General features: G+C 49.5%; 15 protein-coding genes across 15 annotated transcripts; 8 read left to right on the top strand and 7 right to left on the bottom strand.

Moving 5' to 3' along the window:
- Positions 1-282: 282 nt before the first annotated feature.
- On the top strand, positions 283-732 carry N7503_000653 (uncharacterized protein; the record flags this gene model as incomplete). Its single annotated transcript, XM_057060214.1, has 1 exon — positions 283-732. One exon carries the CDS (start codon positions 283-285, stop codon positions 730-732), a length of 450 nt encoding a protein of 149 aa, XP_056927137.1.
- Positions 733-734: 2 nt separating this feature from the next.
- N7503_000652 (putative para-hydroxybenzoate-polyprenyltransferase Coq2) lies at positions 735-1,508 on the top strand (the record flags this gene model as incomplete). The annotated part of the gene is made up of 1 exon (XM_057060213.1): positions 735-1,508. One exon carries the CDS (start codon positions 735-737, stop codon positions 1,506-1,508), a length of 774 nt encoding a protein of 257 aa, XP_056927136.1.
- Positions 1,509-1,524: 16 nt separating this feature from the next.
- N7503_000651 (putative flavoprotein) lies at positions 1,525-2,336 on the bottom strand (the record flags this gene model as incomplete). The annotated part of the gene is made up of 3 exons (XM_057060212.1): positions 1,525-1,917; positions 1,970-2,215; positions 2,265-2,336. 3 exons carry the CDS (start codon positions 2,334-2,336, stop codon positions 1,525-1,527), a joined length of 711 nt encoding a protein of 236 aa, XP_056927135.1.
- A 178-nt stretch (positions 2,337-2,514) lies between these two features.
- On the top strand, positions 2,515-3,080 carry N7503_000650 (monothiol glutaredoxin GRX5; the record flags this gene model as incomplete). Its single annotated transcript, XM_057060211.1, has 3 exons — positions 2,515-2,538; positions 2,595-2,874; positions 2,926-3,080. 3 exons carry the CDS (start codon positions 2,515-2,517, stop codon positions 3,078-3,080), a joined length of 459 nt encoding a protein of 152 aa, XP_056927134.1.
- Positions 3,081-3,480: 400 nt separating this feature from the next.
- On the bottom strand, positions 3,481-4,936 carry N7503_000649 (ethanolamine-phosphate cytidylyltransferase; the record flags this gene model as incomplete). Its single annotated transcript, XM_057060210.1, has 3 exons — positions 3,481-4,573; positions 4,641-4,758; positions 4,810-4,936. The coding sequence occupies 3 exons, from the start codon at positions 4,934-4,936 to the stop codon at positions 3,481-3,483; spliced, it is 1,338 nt and encodes a 445-aa protein (XP_056927133.1).
- A 288-nt stretch (positions 4,937-5,224) lies between these two features.
- Positions 5,225-6,243, top strand: N7503_000648 (uncharacterized protein; the record flags this gene model as incomplete). Its single annotated transcript, XM_057060209.1, has 2 exons — positions 5,225-5,427; positions 5,484-6,243. 2 exons carry the CDS (start codon positions 5,225-5,227, stop codon positions 6,241-6,243), a joined length of 963 nt encoding a protein of 320 aa, XP_056927132.1.
- Positions 6,244-6,762: 519 nt separating this feature from the next.
- N7503_000647 (putative mitochondrial protein sorting (Msf1)) lies at positions 6,763-7,449 on the bottom strand (the record flags this gene model as incomplete). Its single annotated transcript, XM_057060208.1, has 2 exons — positions 7,233-7,449; positions 6,763-7,176 (listed from the first exon to the last, which is right to left on the bottom strand). Exons 1-2 carry the CDS (start codon positions 7,383-7,385, stop codon positions 6,763-6,765), a joined length of 567 nt encoding a protein of 188 aa, XP_056927131.1. The 5' UTR covers positions 7,386-7,449.
- A 330-nt stretch (positions 7,450-7,779) lies between these two features.
- N7503_000646 (uncharacterized protein) lies at positions 7,780-9,664 on the top strand (the record flags this gene model as incomplete). Its single annotated transcript, XM_057060207.1, has 6 exons — positions 7,780-8,047; positions 8,129-8,467; positions 8,834-8,844; positions 8,936-9,025; positions 9,079-9,587; positions 9,640-9,664. The coding sequence occupies 6 exons, from the start codon at positions 7,780-7,782 to the stop codon at positions 9,662-9,664; spliced, it is 1,242 nt and encodes a 413-aa protein (XP_056927130.1).
- A 453-nt stretch (positions 9,665-10,117) lies between these two features.
- Positions 10,118-10,686, bottom strand: N7503_000645 (DUF1761 domain-containing protein; the record flags this gene model as incomplete). The annotated part of the gene is made up of 3 exons (XM_057060206.1): positions 10,118-10,252; positions 10,315-10,619; positions 10,671-10,686. 3 exons carry the CDS (start codon positions 10,684-10,686, stop codon positions 10,118-10,120), a joined length of 456 nt encoding a protein of 151 aa, XP_056927129.1.
- Positions 10,687-11,378: 692 nt separating this feature from the next.
- N7503_000644 (uncharacterized protein) lies at positions 11,379-12,230 on the top strand (the record flags this gene model as incomplete). The annotated part of the gene is made up of 2 exons (XM_057060205.1): positions 11,379-11,626; positions 11,729-12,230. The coding sequence occupies 2 exons, from the start codon at positions 11,379-11,381 to the stop codon at positions 12,228-12,230; spliced, it is 750 nt and encodes a 249-aa protein (XP_056927128.1).
- Positions 12,231-12,323: 93 nt separating this feature from the next.
- Positions 12,324-14,441, bottom strand: N7503_000643 (rRNA-processing protein MPP10; the record flags this gene model as incomplete). Its single annotated transcript, XM_057060204.1, has 1 exon — positions 12,324-14,441. One exon carries the CDS (start codon positions 14,439-14,441, stop codon positions 12,324-12,326), a length of 2,118 nt encoding a protein of 705 aa, XP_056927127.1.
- Positions 14,442-15,348: 907 nt separating this feature from the next.
- On the top strand, positions 15,349-16,457 carry N7503_000642 (oxidoreductase, short-chain dehydrogenase/reductase family; the record flags this gene model as incomplete). The annotated part of the gene is made up of 4 exons (XM_057060203.1): positions 15,349-15,412; positions 15,476-15,914; positions 15,975-16,219; positions 16,270-16,457. 4 exons carry the CDS (start codon positions 15,349-15,351, stop codon positions 16,455-16,457), a joined length of 936 nt encoding a protein of 311 aa, XP_056927126.1.
- Positions 16,458-16,800: 343 nt separating this feature from the next.
- On the bottom strand, positions 16,801-17,893 carry N7503_000641 (NuoB/complex I 20 kDa subunit family protein). Its single transcript, XM_057060202.1, has 4 exons — positions 17,779-17,893; positions 17,533-17,722; positions 17,116-17,471; positions 16,801-17,066 (listed from the first exon to the last, which is right to left on the bottom strand). Exons 1-4 carry the CDS (start codon positions 17,816-17,818, stop codon positions 16,972-16,974), a joined length of 681 nt encoding a protein of 226 aa, XP_056927125.1. The 5' UTR covers positions 17,819-17,893; the 3' UTR covers positions 16,801-16,971.
- Positions 17,894-18,240: 347 nt separating this feature from the next.
- On the top strand, positions 18,241-18,897 carry N7503_000640 (uncharacterized protein; the record flags this gene model as incomplete). Its single annotated transcript, XM_057060201.1, has 3 exons — positions 18,241-18,285; positions 18,361-18,651; positions 18,709-18,897. The coding sequence occupies 3 exons, from the start codon at positions 18,241-18,243 to the stop codon at positions 18,895-18,897; spliced, it is 525 nt and encodes a 174-aa protein (XP_056927124.1).
- A 335-nt stretch (positions 18,898-19,232) lies between these two features.
- N7503_000639 (ACP S-malonyltransferase) lies at positions 19,233-20,669 on the bottom strand. The gene is made up of 2 exons (XM_057060200.1): positions 20,445-20,669; positions 19,233-20,388 (listed from the first exon to the last, which is right to left on the bottom strand). Exons 1-2 carry the CDS (start codon positions 20,572-20,574, stop codon positions 19,349-19,351), a joined length of 1,170 nt encoding a protein of 389 aa, XP_056927123.1. The 5' UTR covers positions 20,575-20,669; the 3' UTR covers positions 19,233-19,348.
- Positions 20,670-21,044: the final 375 nt, after the last annotated feature.

Below are 21,044 nucleotides of genomic sequence, written 5' to 3'. Positions count from 1 at the left end.
AAAGCATTAAAGTGAAAAGGAGCAAGGAGGTGGGGGAGGGGAAAGAGAAGGTAGAGAAAGAGCGTATAAAAAGAGCTAGACGCGAAAGTGACGCGGAGAGATTTGGAAGGGAACTACTACTTCGGGACTAGTGGCGATCGGCGGAACCTTTCTGTTTTAATTGCATATAATTTCTCTTTCTTTCTCTCCTTTGGTGTCGAAACTTATCCCATTGATCAATCGATTATGACTTGGGCCTTGGCTTGGATTGATATCCTCTCCAGTCCTCTCTCGGTATAAACCATGCTGCCATCTACTGCCTTCCGTCTCTCGCGACATCCTCATCTGCTCTGGAGGAATTCGATCTATAGTCAACGTCGTCATGGGTACTTATCGACCCTCACTACCAAATCTGCATTGTTGACGGCTCAGAATGCCCGATCTCGTCCCTCTCTTGCCTTAACCCTGACATCAACTTCGCGAACCCACACCACGGCAGCTCAGTCTCTTCAACTCGATGTGAAGACCCCTAACCCGGCAACCCATTACATTCCACCCCAGACCGGTCTGGTCGCCTCATTGCCCTCATCGTGGATTCCGTATGCTGAGTTGGTCCGCCTGGATAAACCCACTGGCACATATTATCTCTTCTTCCCGACTCTTTTTTCCACCCTCCTGGCCGCCCCCATGGCCACCCACGTCACTCCAATGCAGTTACTCGGCACGGCCGGACTCTTTTCACCGGGGCCTTGATCATGCGAGGTGCAGGTTGTGCCATTAATGACCTGTGGGATCGCAATCTTGACCCACATGTAGAACGTACCAAATTCCGTCCCATCGCGCGAGGGGCACTCTCCCCATCCAAGGCTGTGCTTTTTACGGGCTCTCAATTATTGGCTGGGCTAGGAGTCCTTCTTCAATTCCCGACCCAGTGCCTCTGGTATGCGATACCCAGCTTACCAATCGTGGTGGCATATCCCTTGGCCAAGCGAATAACCAACTACCCTCAGTTGGTGTTGGGGTTCGCCTTTTCTTGGGGGGCAATTATGGGGTTTCCAGCTCTGGGTGTGGATCTATTGAGCAACCATGATGCGCTCCTAGCTGCAGGGGCCCTCTATTCTAGTTGTATTGCGTGGACAGTTCTGTATGATATGATATATGCGCATATGGACATCAAGGACGATGTGGCGGCGGGCATCAAGTCAATCGCCTTGCGTCATGAACATAACACCAAGGCCGTCTTAACGGGTCTGGCGGCGGCCCAGGTGGCCCTTCTAGGTGCTGCAGGGGTTGCCGCAGGCTGTGGTCCTGTCTTTTTTGTAGGCAGCTGCGGCAGTGCCCTTCTTTCCCTGGGCCTCATGATTTGGAATGTCCAGCTTAAGAATGTCTCTAACTGCTGGTGGTGGTTCAAGAACGGGTGTTTGCTGACCGGTGGAGGAATCACAATGGGCCTCCTGGGTGAGTATACCGCTCAATACCTGGGTTTGTACGCTAGTACTGGACAGTCCGAGTCCGAGTCGACACAATGACAATGGCAGATGGCAATCAAGATTGAACCATCGGGAGACCCAAATACTCTTCCACGTTACGGACAATATCTCTCCAGTCCATCATTCCACCACTGCCTACGTCCCCACAAGCTAGAGGTTTATCTATCGGAGGGAGAACAGTCACCCATCCATCCGGATTTGTGGGACTCCATCCCCATTGGTCTTGTAGGACGCCGAGGTGCTGATGTGTGATGGGTTGGTGCCACATGGCGCTATTCATAGCAGGGGCCACGAAAATCCGTGGCTTTTGAAGCTTGAAATCTTGGTCGACCAGACCAGTTGTATCCCAGGCTCGCACCACCGACAGCAGGAGGTTGTCCGCGATGCCCACGCTCATCTTAGCCATTGTATTGGCAGATAGTGGGGAGATCAGCAACACATGTGCCCACTTGTTGATCGTTAGCTCTTTTCTGATCATCCAGTGTATACTCAATGTTAACCTTGCGTAATTCAATGTGTAAGATGTTTGCTCCACGAGTCCATGGTGTTGCCCATTCATCATCATCCCGGTAAACCGCATCCACACCCTTGGTTTGCCGAAGACTATCTAGATTAGGCTGCTCGGGACTCTGGCCAAACAGAAATCTTTCGGCTGATTGAGTCACTATGATTCGTAGTGAGATAGACGGGTGGCGGCAGAGGGCCTCGGCGATGTTCGGGAGCTTGATGGTAGCAACTGAACCGGTCTGCGGGAATCAGACTGAATCCTCGGAACAGACAAGAGCTGCGACTTACAGCTGCAAGGAGCACGTGGAGCTTCTTATCATCTCGATACTGTTTTGCGGAGAAGGAGGTAACAGACTCCATAGTGGGGGGAACAGGTACAAGATGATACAGTATGATGCAAGGTTCAAAACGATCACATGTGGGGCTCGACGTAACTAACTTAGCCAACGACTGATTAGATAATACCAATCTGCTCCGTGCTTTCACTCTTTCTCCGTTCCTCCAACCTCCAAAGTCTATAAATCTTGAGACAATCATCATGTTTTCCAGAACAATCTTGTCGGTATGTATCATCAAACTCACAATCATTATCGGACACAGGCTTACCATAATTCCAAGGCTTTCCGCCCAATCTCGCGGCCGACGCCGCTACGCCCTATCCGTTTCCCGGCCTTCCCTCCGCCGTCAACCCTCAATGCTCGTCTCCTATCGTCGGAGACCAAGGCAGCTATCGACAAGGCGATCGCATCTGCCCCCGTTGTTCTGTTCATGAAGGGTACTCCCGAGACCCCTCAATGTGGTTTCTCTCGCGCGAGTATTCAGATCCTGGGCCTGCAAGGCGTAGACCCCAAGAAGTTTGTGGCGTTCAATGTCCTGGAGGATCCAGAGTTGCGCCAAGGTTAGTTACCTTCTGGCCTTTATCTCGAAACGGAAGCTAAGTGACGTGCAGGTGTTAAAGAATTCTCGGATTGGCCGACCATCCCTCAACTATACTTGGACAAGGAGTTTGTTGGCGGATGTGACATCTTGATGTCTATGCACCAGAATGGGGAGCTTGCCAAGCTACTGGAGACGAAGGATGTTCTCGTGGCAGCAGATCAATAAATTGGCACAGACTGATGCCGTGGGTGCATTGCAGAAAGTTGTATTGTAAGATTATGTTCAGTTTCAATCTCCCTCGTCTACTTCTAGCTAGATATTATCTGTGGATATCCATTCTACGTAAATTTGAATGGAAGTTCTTATTGTAAAGATCCCCCACTTATTTCTACAGAGGTCTCTTTAGCTCTTCCAAATGTCGATACAGATCACGATTTGAAGGCCCATCCTCACGGGGGGAACATACAATACTAAATCTCCTAGACTTAGGCTCAAACGATAATATTGTGACTATGTAAGTATATTATATTGTATTTGTCACATAAAAAACTCTCCCAGTTGATGGGATTCGCCGTATGTACAGTTGAATTAGGTTCCCATTAGGCGATGGCAATATCGCCTTGATCTAAGCTGACGCTTGCTCCTGAGACTTGACTAAGTCTTCAGCGATGCCCTTTTCCAGTTTGGCCCTTTGTCGTGCTTCATACGCTTCTCGGCTCTTCAGGATGCGACCAACGATCTCGCCTGCATTGACATGTTGGAAAGCATGTCGTGCGACCTCCTGGAAGATTCCCATCCTTTTTGGGGCGTCATAGGGATCATATGTAAGAGGGATGAACGTTGTGGGTCCATGGTAAACGACGTGAGGTACGCCGAGTGGTAGAGCCTCCAGATAAGGCTGACTTGGCGTGAAAGGTGCTGAGAAAATTACGGCATGAATATACCGGCATTGAAGGACACAAAGGCCACGCTCGAAGATGTTCATGATCGGATAGTTGAGTCCCTTCCAGTGATTGATCACGTCGTCGTCATGAATTCCGGCAACGATATATGCAGGAGCGTAGTCTTCATTGTGCTCCTGCAGTCGCTTCTCTCTTTGTTCCGGATCAAACCAACCTCGTCGACGACCCTCTGCTTCCTCCATCTCCATGACCTTCCGCAAAAATTCAATATGGCCAGATGAGAACAGGTCAAAGCCCCCGTCAACATAAACCACCCGTTGACCTGGCTTAGGGCCCTTTCCATCCACCAGGGTTTCAAAGGTCCCAGATTCTCTGACTTCATGGTCAATCTTCGCTGTCCCAGATCCAATCCATGTCCAAACCTGAGGGCCAGGTTGGAGGCCACTCTCATCTGTCGCATAGTCTCGAATCCTCTGTACAAGTTCTGCTGCAGCGGCCTTGCGCTCCTCGGGGCTTCCCGAGCCATCCTCTCCGGAGAGGGTGCCTCTGACAGACTTAACAAAATGGTTCTTGGTACACAGAAGCATCCGGCCAACCAGGTCCGTCGTAGAAATACCAGGGGTTCGTTTAACGACCTTGAATCGACCTGCTGCCTTGACATATCGATAGCAGTCATTGCCATCGCTGTCGGATGTAATATCATCGCCGTGGACGACATATTTACAGCCATAATGAGAAACCCAGGGTAAAAAGGTCACGTAGGGAGCATGGGGTACGCTTTGGGTGGCCCACCGACAGGCATCAACGGCTGCAACTCTGGGGTAAGGAAAAGAAAAATATCAATGACTGCAATCACTAGCTTAGGGAGTCGAAGGCTACGAACCGTTCATCCAACGACATCACTGTTGGACCCTTGTTTTCCAGAATTGCTTGATCCGAGTGAATCCCCACGTATAGTGCCTTGCCGAGTTGACGAGCTTGAAGCATAGCTCCGGCATGTCCTTTTCATGATAGTTAGATCGCATCTTATGATAGAGGATTGACACTCTTACCATGATGGCTAAAGTCAAAGCATCCATCAACCCAAATACGATCCTCGGAGATGGGTACATCTTCCTGAGGATCAACAGGCCATTGGCCCGGCGCAGGGATCTGTTCGTCAAGAGGTGTGACGTCCATTGGGGGAAAAGACTGCTAGGGCTGTCAAGGAAAAAAGAGAGCTAAGTGGAAGAAAGGGAAAGCCAATCGCCAAATGAAATTATTTCGGGATTCTCGCTGAGGGGGAGAAGGGACGGACCCGTTAGTGGGGAACTCCAGATCTCCTGAGATTCGGCATGTTTCTGAACTCTCACCTGCATTTCCCTGCGACCCCCCCCCCCCACTCGTTGGGAATCTTCCCTCTACTCCAGTATAAGGAGGCGATTATTGCTGTGCTTCCTCTTCCTTGCTCTCGTTAACATCGTGGTCATGATTTCCTCCACATTTGCCCCGACCCTGTCGCGAAGGGATACGGCCAAGCCTGGTGGAGGCTATGACAGTATGCATAGCAGCAACCCCCCCGTGTCTAGTGGCGGAGGGCCATTTGGACCGCAGAGTGCAAGTGCCATCTATCAACAGATCCATGAAGTGGCTGCAAAACGGATATCCACCCTAGATTATTTGAGAAAGACGTAAGTTCAACCCCATCACGATCCTGATCCAGACTAAACTGGTTGCAAACCTCTAGTCTAGAAGGCCGAGTCTATTGGTTTAATACAGTCCATTTCTCGCGAGCTGATATCAGTCGCCTACCATATTTCGAAGCCCGCAAGCTTTCACGTCGGGCGGTCAATTACCTCCTTCTGGGCCTATCTCTGCCATCAATCCTTGACGTCAATTCGACCCCATTTGAGTACTTGCGAGCCCTCAACGCCCTGTTACTCGAGTTTGAGGCGTTTCAACAGGTGCACCCACCCGACGGCAGCTCTTCATCTAGTCTTGCGCGCGCACGTATCCCTCAGATGTTCAAGCGAGCAGCTCACGCTGGCACGAAAACCCGACGTGCTAGCTCAGCCACGGAAATTGGCCTGCCGATGCAATCAAGTGATCCAACGGATTTGAAAAGCACGGCCGGCAATATCACGTCCCCGTCAACCGCAGCCGCCTCGGTGATCTCCTTCCCTCTCACCGAGTCTTCGGATCTATTGCCAGGCGAGGAATACACTTATCTTCTCACGCCATCTTTACCCTTCGAACCGGACTTCTTTGAAACCTTTTCAACCCTCTGCGATGTCCTGATCGATTGTTACGGTCGAATTACAAGTCTCGTATCGTCTCCCTCGGTCTGTACAGTGGCCCTGGGGGAGACCTTCTCCAAAGCGGATGCCAAACTACGAAAGATAATGGTAGCCGGTGCGGTGCGTGAGTTCGAAGACGCCAGTCGGAATGGGGTCAAGAATGAGATTTCCGGTGTCGGCCGTGTCGTGCTCGGTGGGTTGATGGGGTGAACACGGGGCTGAGGCACGCGTAGCTACGATTTTGCGCGAAAACAAACATGTTCATGATCTACGGAAGGCGTTCTAGTGTTTATAGGAGGGGTTTGTCTGGGTTTACTTTGATGACTAATATATAATGAACAGATGAGCTGTGGTGTAACAGTAGAATCAGTAGGAATCGGTTCTAATATCGAGTTCTTTTATGCATATATGCCCTTGTAGAACAGAAAACGCTAGTGTCAATGAGTATAAGCAGTGAGAAGATCCATGAGAACAGTCATAAAAACTTTTTTTCCGGCCATGTCGCATCGAAAAGCAGTGTGGTATCCGTGGCGCAGAGCAGAGCCCTGCTCCGTAAATAGGAAGGTAAACGGAACAATGTGGGAGATGGAAAAACAAAGAGAAAGGAAACTCCTGAATACGCCACGGCTTTGAAATGCTAGGAAGAAATGACGCCGAAAGATGCAATCGCTTGATGCAAAAAAAGGGGAGAAAGGACGATTTCAAAAGTCGAGAGATCATGAAGGGGTATCACTGCAAGTGTTTTTCGAGATCGCGTTGTTCACCGAATACGCGACGGCTCATCTCGAGCACGGTTTCGAAGCCTTCTCGGCCACGCTTGGCATTTTCACGGAACCTCTCCACGCTTGCCTCCTCGACCTTGTTCTTGATCTTTTGCCAGCCGCCACACAGAGCAGTGATCTGAGCCTCTTGAGTGAAGTCGGTATTCGTGGTTGGAGAGATGGATGAGGGCCGGTATACCACAGTTTCACGGACACTCAGGACGTTGGACCAGGTCAGGTTGGTGGAACACATGGTGACTTTCTTGGAGGCCGGGTCGACATAGGAAACCTCATAGACGTGCGAAGTGGCACTTCCACCGAAGAGCGAAGAGACCCATTGTGGGGCCGACTGGTTACATGTGATAAGACGTTCCGTTCGTAACTATTGTAGGAGCGGTCAGTTTCATGAGTCAAGAGATTAAACCGATATTCACTCACGATGCCAGTCTTCGAGTCTACTGTCCGGGAAAGAGTGTCTACACCAACGACGTGGGTCACCTTGTCGTTCCACGGGCAATACTTGCGCCAGTTGGCAGTTGAGACCTCATCCCATGAGTAGTCAAAGGTGCAGGTTGAGGAGAAGACCTTCATGGCTTGCGCGCTCAAATCAAAAGTCGCTTTGGGAGGATATGAGGATTGTATTGAAGCAGAACAGTAAGGGGAAATGGAGAGAAGAATAAGCTAAGTAAAATGAGAAGTGGCAAGAAGATCAAATCTAGAAGAAAGATGAGTCAGGATCACGGAAAAGGTGGGTTTTCCTGAGTGGCGATCGTGTGGCAGATCGAATTTTCTTGAGGGGAAAGATTACGGGTCAGGGCAACCCCGAGAGGAGCCGTGGCTCGGGGCTTCCCGGCTTATGTAAGAAGTCTAGCTTAAATCTATAATATCCATTCTATACAATGTAGTTATATATCTCCCTTACCCCCTCATTTCATATTTCCCTCATCTCTCTCACCCCTATTCATCTGCCTGATCTACTGTCACAATGGTCGAACTTCGCAAACGCAAAGCCCCTGCGCCACCTCCGGTCGTGCAAAAGAAAAGTAAAGCGGCCCCGAAGCCCAAAGAGACCGACACTCCCAGCGAAGCCCCAACGTCAAAGGTGCCTCAGGTCGACGACATCATCGATCTAGAAGGTTTTGGTGGGGAGGTTGAGACCAATGATGGTACTAAGACAAATTTGAAGAAGCTCGTGGAAGAAAGCTCGTCAGGTGTCGTGCTATTCACCTATCCTAAGGCGTCAACCCCTGGCTGTACGTATTTTCTTCCCGTCCAATGGCTAGGCGCAATACTTTGGCTTTGTTTTCCTGATCTCACGCGTTGAACACCTCTAGGTACAAAGCAAGCGTGTTTGTTCCGTGACAACTACGAACATCTTATATCTACCGGCCTTTCTATTTATGGTCTATCGGCCGATTCACCTAAAGCCAACACTACTTTTCAAACAAAGCAAAACCTACCCTATCCGCTTCTCTGTGATTCTGGCGCAACATTGATTGGCGCGGTGGGGCTCAAGAAGGTTCCCAGGGGCACCACCCGAGGTGTCTTCGCTGTGGATAAGAAGGGCAAGGTTTTGCTTCGAGTGACCGGTGGCCCAGATGCAACTGTGGATGCAGTACAAGCACTAGTGGCTCCAGGCTCCAGCAACGAGAGTGCGCAAGATGAGGACAGCAGTGAGGGCAAATAGATGTCTGTAGAAGAGTATATATCTACTTTAAAGAACATTTCTATATGGATGATCGAGGAGGTTTAATGATGGAAGAGCCTCTGAAAGCTTCTCTAATCCAATTCCTGAAGTTTCATTATTCTTCTTCTTCGTTATGTTTTTTTTCACTCTCATTTTTCTTCCCCACGATCCCAGATCTGACGGAATTGGTGTCTGGATGTGTATCCATCCATCTTGAAGTTATTACTAATACGTGGATGAGCTGCCGGGTGCATAATAATCCGGGTCCCGGGGGGAAACGGCATGTTGTATCTTGCCGCATTAATGATCCCACTCCCCAGCAAAGCACATTACCACATTCTCGGGCTTTAAGGACTTAAGGAGGTGAGTTTTCTCGAACATAGAAATCGGTGTTGGTGGTTCATTCCATTGCCACCATTCTCTCCCCCTTCAGGGTGAAACTGACCAGGTGCAGGTCAGAGTCTTCTCCATCATGGCCCGCGATATCCTGAAAGCCGCCAAGTCGGCCTCGAAATCGGCCTCGAACGTCATTCCAATCGGCCAGGTAGGATCCTAAGAATCCCTAGTCCAGAATTTAGAAGATTAATGGGGAGGCAGAAATACTCTCTTCAGTCCACTGGTATCTGGGAGCGAATCCGCCGTGTCCTCGCCGTGGACCCCGAGCGTTCGACCGGTGTCCCATTGAATTCGCAGTTCCGTCTGCCAACCCCCGGTTCTCTGCCTCCCCTGTCCTACGATGATCCGGTGACCATTCCCGCGGGTGACCTTGCCGACAACCCATACTGGAAGCGGGACGTCCGGAGAAACTACCCTCAGCTGAGCACTGTCAGCCAGGCCGATGCTGTGAGCCTTCTCACGGTCGGCAGTCAGGCCGCCCCCAAGGATGATGTTCTGCAGGTTGGAGAGGCAGGAGAGAAGCAATTGGTATCGGTTAAGGAACAAGGCGAGGAGCGAGGCTTGGCTGCGCTCTTTGAGAAAGACCAAAAGAGCATTCAGGGTGTCCTAGGCGCCAACGGCCTGCCCCCAACACCCTGCAACATCAACCCTGTTGCTCAGTCCTCGCAATCAAAATATGAGATGGGCCATGGCCAAGGCTACCCCGATGTGTATGTGATTTCGACTTGAATTCTCGCGTATAGCGCTAACTTCCATGATTAGGTATCCTTGCCGCACTTTTGTTTAACTAGATGATACTCCGGGGTGTGGTTTCTTCCCTGTAAGAAAGAGTTATGCTACTTTTATCATAAATCAAGTTTTTGCTGTTCTCTCTGTCTTAAAGACTGTGTGGTGATAGATTGAGGCTTACGTTCACCAAGTCTTGACCATTTATGTGGTCCCGACTCACGTAGAATGTGTCAGGTTAAGAAGTCGACCTCTCAGCGCACTTAAACGTAATATATATTGGCAAGTCACGAATTATAGGTGGCAAAGAAGTAGCGCATGTACGTGGCCGTGATACCGTGGCCCTAAAGTATTACTTCATTTATACGGCAAGACGAATCTACCTATCAAACGTGGTTTGGATCCGTATTCATTTAATTGAATTGGAGAACTAAGAAAAAGAAAAACTTATACATTCTCGTCTTTCAGCTAGACCATGCTAGCGTTCCAGTGCGTCTCATATTATGGACCCAATCTAATCGAAGGGATGGGTACGGGTTCCCCACCAGGTCAAGAACAAACTCAAGCCGACCGTCTCGAAGACCCGGCTAACAGCACCAACTGCCACCGTGTCCAGGGGTCTCTTCTCTGCGAAGATCTGGCTCACAACCTGCATTCTCTTGTTAGCTTATGAACAGAGTGAGGATCGTATAAGGGATAGGGAAAACATACACCGGGAGCAGAGCTAGCGAAGAAGATCAAAGTACCGAGGTAGGCAGCCCCCTTGTAACTGAGAGTACCGGTGGCGTTGATCAGCGCAGCCACACCATAAGTCTGCACAGCACTTCCAGCTAGGGAGCTACCCCATGCGGCAGCAGCACCGGCGGCTTCCTTCGACTTAATGAACTCTTCCTTCGAGTTGGCGGCCTGGGCCCGGTGGTAAGTGTCACCAAAGAGCGGTGCAAGGATTCCCAGCGAGGCTGTGTGGGTGAAGAAGGTTCCCAGCGCAATGGCCGAGGGCTTCACGGGAGGTAGATCTAATCGCAGTTAGCCATCTGGGACCTTTGCCACGATTGCGCAATACCCACAGTGCAAGGTTGTCATGATGGTTGATAGGATACAAGAGGTACAAAGAATGACAGATCAGAGGCAAGGGCCGGGTAGAAGATATACTTCTCGGCTACGGTGACGTCGTCATGATTCAGAGGTATGTGGAGAGGAGCATGACGTCAAGTGGCAGCCCAAAACGTATCCGCATCATTCGAAATCCGGGGGAAACTTGTTGGTTTCGGGGAAAGGCAAAAGGGAAAAGTGGGAAGTGGGAAGTGGGCGAGCAAACGTGTAGATTTCTTGATTTAGAGCTCATGTAACAACTCTTGGAAAGTTGACCTCATTGTGTTGGGGCTCTGCGTGGAGACGCCGATCCATTCAAATTTAGGTGCACGGGGCGCAGATGGAATAGGCTCGTTCAGAGCTATGTACTCCCCTGTACCGTTAAAGGGGTTTCTTTACACATTTATGGTGTATGGTCTAGCCCTCTCCTTTTCTTTCTCTCTAGATCATGATTCTCCATGATCCACTTCATATGGAAATCCACGCGTTTCCTCATTGGGCTGTATCATGTGATGATAAACGCCATTTATCCATGTTCTTCCACCCCACTCCATGTGATTGGGGGTTTTGTCTGTTTTGTCTGTTTTGTCTGTTTTTCGGCCTTTTTTTTTTTCTTTCTGAGTTTGTATTAATCTTTCTCAACGGCCAATTGTCTTCCTGCTGCGTGAAGCAGAACAAAATCAATGGAACGCTCCGTGAGCCCATCTTCGGATACTGATGTTTCTTTCAACGTGAGCACCTCGTTGGCTCCGCCACGCATCAATAAACTCCCGGGGACTACCTCCGTCACATTCGATGGAAGTTTAAAAGAACCACTCTTCCTGAAGGAAGACCTGAAAAATGGCTGTGGAGGTCAATTGTGGCCAGCTGGAATGGTCTTGGCTAAATATATTCTTCATCGATATCCCTCGGAATTATCTGATAAATCTATGTAATTCCAATCCTTTTGCTCTTGAACCCCCTTGACTGCTCTATACGGCCCTTATGTTTACAGAAGCAGATTGACGATTGAGTGCTGATGTACTATGTCTAGTGTGGAACTTGGGGCCGGAGGTGGACTGGTTGGGCTTGCAGTCGCCCGCGGATGCAAGATCGGATCACCTATCCACATCACGGATCAACAGCCTATGTTCTCCCTCATGAATGACAACATCAAACTAAACCATCTCGAGTCAATGGTGACAGCTTCGATTCTCAACTGGGGGGAACCCGTTCCCGAGCATATTCCATCGAAACCCGAGGTCATCCTTGCTGCCGATTGCGTCTATTTTGAACCCGCTTTTCCTCTCCTCATAGCCACACTCCAAGACTTGCTAGGCCCAGACTCGGTTTGCTATTTCTGCTACAAACGACGCAGAAGAGCGGACTTAAGGTTTATGAAAATGGCGAAGAAGACATTCGACGTCGTAGAAGTTCGGGATGATCCAGATGCCCAGTCCTACAACCGAGAAAACATATCCCTCTTGACCATCCGGATTAAGTCAACAAGGCACATGAAAAGAGTCGAGCCAGGACGGGAACAAGATGGCACATGAATGATGCATCAAAATGATATTAATCCAAAGATAAAATATTGAAATCTATATACATACACAAGGGACATTGTATATTATCTCAGTAACTCGAGATCACAGCTTCAGATTGTCAGCACTATTTTTGGCACTGGTCCCGACCCTGGCTCCATCCATGTCCGTGACCTGGCCCTCCTTGTTGACAACCTTGACACCACCCTTCTTCAAATCAGAGACAAGCTGCTGTTTCTCGGCAGCCTTGCCCTTCCTCTGAGTCGGCTCAGCATGGGCCTTCTGGGTCTTTCTCTGGCGACGAGCCCGCGCCTTCTCTTCCCGAGTCATTTCATCCTTCGAGATGGTGGCACCAGTCTTCAGCACCAGCTCGCCTGCGGCTCTACCATCATCACCAGGCGCGTAGATTTCCTGGGGTGCGAGGGCCGACGGTCCATCGGCCGCACTACCCGCCGTAGGACGTGCCTCCTCCATCATAATCGTTGGCGCGTCAGTCACGACACTAATGTTCGCCTGAGGTGCCTTGGGCTTGTAGTGCCAGTTAGAGAGAGTATCCAACTGTGAGCTAATCTCCTTCCAAAGATTGTTGACCTCGGCATGTTCCCGCATCAACTTGCGGTCTTTGGAGTCAACATAGTTCGGGTCATTGGCACGCAAATGGTCGGCTTCATAAAGTTCAGCCAAGCTTTGTTGCGCCTTGGTATCTTCCAGTTCGAACCGGCTACTTCGTGGGGCTTTGGCGTCGGCGGCACCCGGGCGACGGCGAATGACCTCGTCAAATTCCGTGGCGAGAATTCGGCGTTTGACCAGCTCCTCGATATCCTCGGTGGTTTCATTTGTCACGACGGGAACAGGCTTGCCAACTCTCTCAAAGTCCAGATCCTCTTCGATAAGAGAGTTAACGGGTCGTTCGACTGCACGAGCTTCACCGGCAAGCATCCATTCTTTCTTTGCAACGTTGGCCGCTTCCAATCGACGAATCTCATCGGCGATGCGCGCCCTCTGCTTCTCGTGCGTTGACTTGGGAGCTTGAGCATCGCCAGACTCATCAACGGCATCTTCCTCGTCCTCAATTTCGGATTCGTCGTCGAACAGATCACGTCGCACATTCGCCATGGCACGGTCAACATCGTTATCCATAACAGGTACGGGAGGTTGAGTTTTTGGAAGTGAGCGTGCTTTCTTGGATGAAGCCTTACGTGGCGGCGGGGCAAAGAAGTCGGTGTACTTGATGTCACTTGTGTCCATCCAGGCAGGGGCATCCATGTCGCCCATATCGTTGTCCTCGTCGTCGTCGTCGTCGTCGTCTCCATGAAGATCGGCGTTGCCAAAGGTTGGCCCTTCCTCCTCACTATCATCCACCTCCATGTCATCCAGCCCGTTTGCTTTGCTTGATGCAGTGCTCTTAGCACTAGATGTCACATTCCCAGCGGTAAGTGGATTCGCATGCCAGTCGAGTTCCTCATCGCTGTCGTCGGCATCCACATTCTCCCCATTGGCGTCTTGTCTCTCCCAGAATTCAGTTTGCTTGTTGAAATCATCGATAGAAAAGAAGCCATCATTGAGCCCAAAGCGATCTTCAACGTAGACACCAGGATCCTCGGTGGACTTTACCGACGCTTCTTCATCCTCGTCCTCCTCGTCCTCCTCGTCCTCCTCGTCGATCATGTCCGCATCTTCCAATTCGGCTTTATCCGAGGAGTCAGACTCGAGATCCAGTGCCCCGTCCATATCGTCGGTATTTGCGTCTTCCAGGACATCATCTGACATGCTAGCGTCGTCGCTTTCAGACTCCATTCCCTCGAGATCGGAGAAATCTAGCGAGCCTGACCCTCCCTCGCTGGCAGATGATGAGAAGTCATCGTGCGCTGCCAGTAAGTTGTAGTCTCTCTCGATTTCATTCCCGGCTGCATCAAGAATCCTTGTCGCTTGTTCCCAGATTTGGTTGGACGTAAACCCATCCACGTATAGGTTTTTCAGCTGCAATGGTGGATATATGGCATCCGTGTCGGCGTCCGATCGTTTACGCTTCTTGTTGAGTTGTCGGCGAATGGATTGCTCCTCCACGACTGAGGAAGCAAGCGGGTCCAGAATTTGTTTGGTGGAATCTGCAATTAGGGTATGTAGGTCGTCGGTAGGGTGGAGAAAAGTCCAGGGGGCAGACAACATCAAAGGAAGAGACTGTTGAGTCGGTTGGGGCTTGAGCCCCGTCTTCTTCGCCATTTTGTTATGTGAGTAGATGACAATAGTCAATGGTAAAAGAGTCGAAAGAGCAGGAAGAAAAATTGTCGCACGGAGCACGGGCCGAGAGCCAATCACATGGTGTCGCGATAAGATAAGAACCCACTCTGTATAACTACAACAGTCAATACAACCTATACACTTATTAACATGATTTATATCTTGATATCAATTCTGTCTGAAGATTTTTATTCTGGAGGACTTAGGAACTCTCATTTTCTGAAAGCTACATGAGATGAGGCATGAGATCAAAGCCATAGGTACACATGATGTTAATAGTCAGTTAATCCATTCCTTAGAATATTAGCGTTTCAATGATAGTTCAAACTCCTTATATGGGCTATATAGGACTTACAGAGGAAATAAATTGCAACTCGAGGGTTTGTTCAATGATCCACATGGCAGATACAATAATCCCGGAAGGTGGGTATATCTATCATACTCAAAATGGGAAGTATGATAGTGCGATGACAGCAGAAGATAATCATACTTCAAATATCCAATTTGCCGCTAAATGGTTGTATGGCAACTATTTCATTCAAAAAGCTGGTAGAGACGTCATCTCGATATCAACCCCGACTTCTAGACCCGTATGTCTCCGCCTCCCAGAACTTCTCATGACAGGCCAAACTGACATCTTCTTGGCGGCCCTGATTTCCTTTCATTGCCATGTGCATAGCTCATTCGGTGGGTCTGGATCTGGCTTCACGGAAATATGGCTCAAGGGCCGACGGCGTCATGGTGACGGGGCCAGCTACTAACCTGGGTTAAAATAGCAGCCTGTTCAAGGAATTCCCCGACATAGCTCATCCAAATATCTTCTATTACTTTTCTTTGAACTTTGATTAGTTCACTGGTACGGACATATTCGATCAGCCTATTCTCCACAATGCCTCCAGTCGCCCAATATACGGAAAGGCCGGCGAGCGGGTCTAAGTCCCAGTTTCAGCCAGGTGAGGAAAGGTCAAGAACGTGAACGGATTATCAACTAAGTCCTCATCGAAAATTTCAACCAGGACACAAAATCCCAATCCAGCACCTGACAAAGCCAGGGCTGCAAGCTGACATGGAAGATCCAAAACCTGTTTCGTCCCATATTCCGACCGAGGACGGCGGCTATCAACTCTACAAGGCCGCGGGCAAACTCGAAGGAAAGAAGGCCATTATCACAGGTGGAGACTCGGGCATTGGACGAGCCACAGCCATTCTTTTCGCAATGGAAGGTGCATCAAGCCTGATAGTTTACTTGCCGGAGGAAGAGAAGGATGCACAGGAGACAAAGAAGAAAGTTGAAGAAGCCGGTCGTCAATGTCACTGCCTTGCCATCGACATTCGCAAAAAAGAAAACTGCCAGAAAATTGTTGACACAGCTCTTCGGACTATGGGTGGCATCGATATTCTAGTCAACAATGCCGCCTTTCAAGACATGTTGAGCGATATCAGTGAACTCGATGAGTGAGGAACTTCATGGCAATTTGTGCAGCAATTGGGACTTTTTGCTTACAACTTCAATAGGGAGCAGTGGGAAAAGAGCTTCGACACCAACATCCACTCTTTCTTCTATCTGTCGAAATACTCCCTTCCTCATATGAAGCCCGGATCCACGATCATAAATTGTGCCTCGGTCAATCCATATATCGGCCGGGGAGATCTGCTTGACTACACCTCTACTAAGGGGGCAATTGTAGCATTCACGAGAGCTCTGTCGAATCAACAAGTCAAGAAAGGCATTCGTGTCAATTGTGTCTGCCCAGGGCCAAGTAAGTGGCCCTAACAGGGAAATAGAGTAGCATGCTGACTGGTCTTCTAGTCTGGACTCCACTGATCCCATCCACGATGCAGACTGCTGCAATGGAACAATTCCACGCGGTGCCAATTGGCCGCCCTGGGCAGCCTAGTGAGGTTGGGACTTGCTTTGTTTTCCTTGCAAGCCAAGACAGTAGCTATATCTCCGGACAGTGTCTACATCCCAATGGCGGTGTCATGGTCAACGGTTAAGTAGAAAGACGATTTGGAAGTCAACCATGCCGATCTGTGAAAATAGGAAATAAACTACAAAAAAAACCAAAAAAAAAAAAAAAAAAAAACATCGATGTTACTACTGAGGAACGCTAGTCGAAGGTATTCATATGTGAAAATAGAGAACAAGTTCCCACCCAAAGAAAAGAAAAGAAAAGAAAAGAAAAGAAAAGAAAAGATATCCTACACTGCAGGAGGTCAAGATCCGGGTAGTTTGGATTGACCGTCCATGAGATGATAGAGTAGTCTATAGAAAGATCCTGCTGCATATCACGGAATCCATCATCCTTGATCATCGGTATATCCTTGCACGTTCTACAAAGAGTACAGCACCGTAAAATATTGAAGGAATTGAAGGGTCACAACCCAGACCGAAGATTTGATATACACAGGAATAAGACACACAGACTCCACGATGGCTGAATGAATTTTAAGAGTCCACCGTGCATGATGGTTCAAGCAGAGAAAAGAAAATCACACATTACGGGAAAACTTAACGACGGTACCACATGCGGGTGATACGAGTATGTCTCATTTTCTTCTGCAGCTGGAAAATGCCATACATCAGTGCCTCGGAAGTTGGGGGGCCTGTATTTGATTAGACATGTTCAGAAGGAAGGAAGTAAAGAAGACATACATCCAGGAACGTAAACATCCACGGGCACAATACGATCGCAACCTCGAACCACCGAGTAGCTGTAGTGGTAGTAGCCACCACCGTTGGCGCAGCTGCCCATACTGATCACCCACCGGGGGTCAGGCATCTGATCGTAAACTTGTCGGAGGGCAGGGGCCATCTTGTTGGTCAATGTACCGGCCACAATCATCACATCGGACTGTCGCGGGGAGGCTCGGAAGATGATACCCAGACGATCTTGGTCGTAACGAGGGGTGGAGAGGTGCATCATCTCGACGGCGCAGCAGGCAAGACCGAAGGTCATGGGCCACAAAGAGCTCTGGCGGGCCCAATTGGCAACCTGGTCAAGTGTGGTCCTATAAAGAGAGGAAAGCAAAGTCAGTAGTAGGCCACGGGTCCGGGATGGGGCGCACATACAGGACATATTGCATGGCACCCTCCTTCTTCTCTTGACTAGCCAAAGGCACCTCAGCCCGCACCTTGCCCGATGCAGAAAGTGGCTGACCTGCTGATGACTGGCGCTCAAGAGCAGTTGCTGATTTCACGGCCGAGGTCGACAGGGCGGCAATAGGCTGCGGGCGAAGGCATAGCGCTAGCCGAGGACGCGCTGGGTTGACAATCAGCAACAGAATTCAAGAGACTCAAGCGTGAAGGATCATATACTTAATGCGCCAGTAAAGGCGGGTCTGGCCATGGGAAGCATCGTGTGAGTGGAGAGTCAAAGACGATAGGGCCCAGGAGCTTCACAGGTGGCGGGCGTTCTCTTGTTTTAAGGGAGGACTTTTGCCGGATTTGAGAGGGAACACTAAGAATGACGCAGGTATCGGTATGGTCTTGCATAGTGACATAAGCATTAATCCGCGGTATCATTGGTTGCTAGTCAAAATAACGTGACAGTACTGTCAGAGCGGTGAGACGATAGTAAAGGCATTTGACAACTCAGTGATTGGCCTGTTTGGACTGTGGCCTGACTGTGGCCTGACTGTGGCCTGAATTGCCGGGAAACCACTCCTTTCACTTACAAGCTGCCTTCCCCGCGGCGAGACTACGCTGATAGGGAGATAACAGCTCAACCCAACTTCGCTCTCCTACATCACGGGACTGGATGTAGATTTAATTTGCAGGATGGCTGGTCCCAGAATAGCCTGCATTGGGGTGATTGGAAAAGCTGTACGTCGTAGGCTCGGGTCATTTCTCCCAAAGTCAGTTGCATATTGCTAATACTGTGTTGAATGGTGGCCACAGGACAACCCCCTTCATATCGCTCTATTCCCACCTTATTCCGACGCGATGATTGAATTCTCATTCTTACTCAATTCCTGCCTCGATATCTTTGAGATTCGGCGGAAGCAAACCTCCATTGACCAGGATCTCGGCCTCCTTCACGCCATCGACGAAAGATTGGCTGCCTATGGCTGGCTTACAACCACGGGTGTGAAGCTTTTGATCATCGTAGATCTCTTTGGTCCCGAGGCTACCAGTGCAAGACTGGTTGGCCCTGCAGTCAGTGGCCTTAGAGACTCGGATCTCAAGCCAGTATGTTGCAATATGTAATCTAATGTCCCAAAGCATGGGCTGACTTTTCCGGACTAGGCATTTCGGGCCCTACAGAGCGCATATATTCAGCTGCTTCAGAACCCATTTTACTCGCCAGATGACCACGTCCCTACGCCAGGGGTGACGGCCGGGTCAGCCTCCTCCTGCCATTCAATTTCCAATTCAAAATTTATAGCGGATGTTAAGCGCATAGGTGAAACATGGGTGCCTGGGGCTGGAGTATAATGCCATAAGGATTGGAAGTGTCTCAAATTTGGAAAGGACTGCAGCAATGCTGCCGCCGGGATCAACCGTCCAAACATACATCTCCCAGCTGCCTAGAGGAAAGAAGATAAGGAGGTATGGCGAATGCATGGGTGCGGAAAGTCACAATGATACCAATGAAGTTTCATCTTACGATTGCTTTGATAATTTATCATTATTTGATGTGAAATGCTTTACAGATTGTGTAATGTAATGTACATATTCTAGGGGATTCCTATATAAAGGAAGAATCCAGATTGACTAGGTGACTAGCTCTCCAGGTTATAGATGCCTGCTTCTCATGCAGTATCAATTGTTGCTCCCTCCTGATTAAGCCTGAGAACACCCTGTCTGCTTCTAAGCTTGGCTTGGCTTGGCTTGGCTTCAAGCCTAATATCAGATGTGTTATTTGAGCTGGGTATATGTGGATAGCTCAGATGCAGTAGGCTTCAGGTTCAGTTTGCTCCAAAGCTTTGAGGGTTTCTTCCATTTCCTTAGGGTTGCAGACAGCCCAAACACCACCGCCCTTGGTGTTGACTCTTCCGACCTCCTTGCCAACCAAATTTCGGCCAACTTTACCCGGCCCAATACCGATCCAACGCTGGACTCCTTTATTCTGATGGAGATATCGGATGCTTTCCCACCATCGCACCGTATCAATACATTGCCTTGACAAAAGATGTTTCAAATCCTGCTTGGATTTGAAGGGCAGTGCGGAGACATTGGAAATGCAGGGGACAATGCCGGGGAAGGTGATATCCACCTCTTGCATTGCAATCTTCATATCCTCCGCGGCAGGAAGCATGACCGGACTGTGGAAAGGACTATCACTATTGAGCCTCACCGCGCGAGGATCATGTCCTCCAAACTGGCGAAGCTGCACAAGGAGGACTCGGATCCTTTCAATACTGCCGCTGAGTACAATTTGATTGGGTGAATTGATGTTGGCCACCATCACCTGTCGAATGGGCGGGTGGCCGGTATCATCGAGGTGGGATGCCCCCAGGCCCAAGAAATCATTAACGGTGCGGAGCAAACTTTCCAGATGATCGGGTTCACAGATAAGTGCCACCATACCATAGCTATCACCTGATTGTTCGACCATTCGCCTGGTGCACTGAGCCATCACCTTCGCCCGACGACGGACCAATCGAAGTGCGTCGGGAAATTGGAGATGGCGGGAGGCGACCAATGCCGCAAACTCCCCCAAGCTGTGGCCTAAAGTGACATCGACCCGAGAGCCAATGTCGAAGTTGAATTCATCCTCTAGAATGCGGAGGATGAGCACGGAGACTGCCATCACTGCTGGCTGTGCATTCTGGGTTTGATTAAGTCTTGAATTGGGACCATCGCAGATGACTTGGGATAGCTTGAAGCCAAGAATAGAATCCATCTCATCCAGGTGTTTAGTTGTGGTCCTAGGGAAGTGGCTCATCCAAGTATTGGCCATCCCCACTCGTTGGACACCATGCCCTATAGAACAAGGTTAGGCTAGGTTGTCAATCTGACTAGAAGATGGATATGCAAACCTGGGAAAAAGAGAGCTGTATTCAATCCTCTCTTGAGGCTCGAAGGTTGAATGGCAGTGCTCCACCTCACGGCTACCGTCGAACCCCCGACCAGGGCCTGGTGTAAGGGACGTGTCACAACCGGGGCCATTCTTGCTAAACTGCGTACACGGCAACCCCAACCTTCGTCATATTTTGACCCACATAGCACATGGGCATATTTGTACAGATAGTCTTTGTGGAGAGTCAATAACGCGGAGTCACAGAAGCTCTTATCCGAATGCCGACGTGGAGGGGGAATCGTTGGTTCACGTGAGTAGATTTCGCGTCCCGCCCACGCTACTGTATCGGCACAATTAGGCCCGAGCTTGAATTTTGGTATATCAGCACTTGAACAATGATACAGTATTCATGCAAATGGGCCTATGTACAGCATACTTGGAGTGTATTTTGTCCGTTTATATTGCTCTAAATTCAGGGAATTGTTAGGTACTCCAAGCGGAAGATGGCCCGAAAGAGTGACAAGACAGAATCATGTGAACAGTACCATGTGAAACCTATGATTGGCTTATATCATCCTAGTTATTTTTTCCCCCTTGGTGACAGAAAGCTGCTACTTGG

The sequence above is a fragment of the Penicillium pulvis genome, assembly GCF_028828015.1.
Source record: "Penicillium pulvis strain IBT 33274 chromosome Unknown contig_10_segment0_segment0, whole genome shotgun sequence".
Taxonomy (NCBI): Eukaryota; Fungi; Ascomycota; class Eurotiomycetes; order Eurotiales; family Aspergillaceae; genus Penicillium; species Penicillium pulvis.
The sequence above is the reverse complement of the archived record's forward strand: the minus strand, read 5'-3'. Positions and strand labels throughout refer to the sequence as shown.

Excerpts from the sequence above, each read along its gene's own strand:
- N7503_000641 (XM_057060202.1), bottom strand. The coding sequence starts at position 17,818 with ATGCTTCCCATGGCCAGACCCGCCTTTACTGGCGCATTAA. Across the intron at positions 17,723-17,778 it reads CGCCTTTACTGGCGCATTAA|CGCGTCCTCGGCTAGCGCTA; the intron begins GTATATGATCCT and ends TTGTCAACCCAG. Across the intron at positions 17,067-17,115 it reads GGATGTTTACGTTCCTGGAT|GCCCCCCAACTTCCGAGGCA; the intron begins GTATGTCTTCTT and ends AATCAAATACAG.
- N7503_000639 (XM_057060200.1), bottom strand. The coding sequence starts at position 20,574 with ATGGCCCCGGTTGTGACACGTCCCTTACACCAGGCCCTGGTCGGGGGT. Across the intron at positions 20,389-20,444 it reads TACAGCTCTCTTTTTCCCAG|GGCATGGTGTCCAACGAGTG; the intron begins GTTTGCATATCC and ends CTTGTTCTATAG.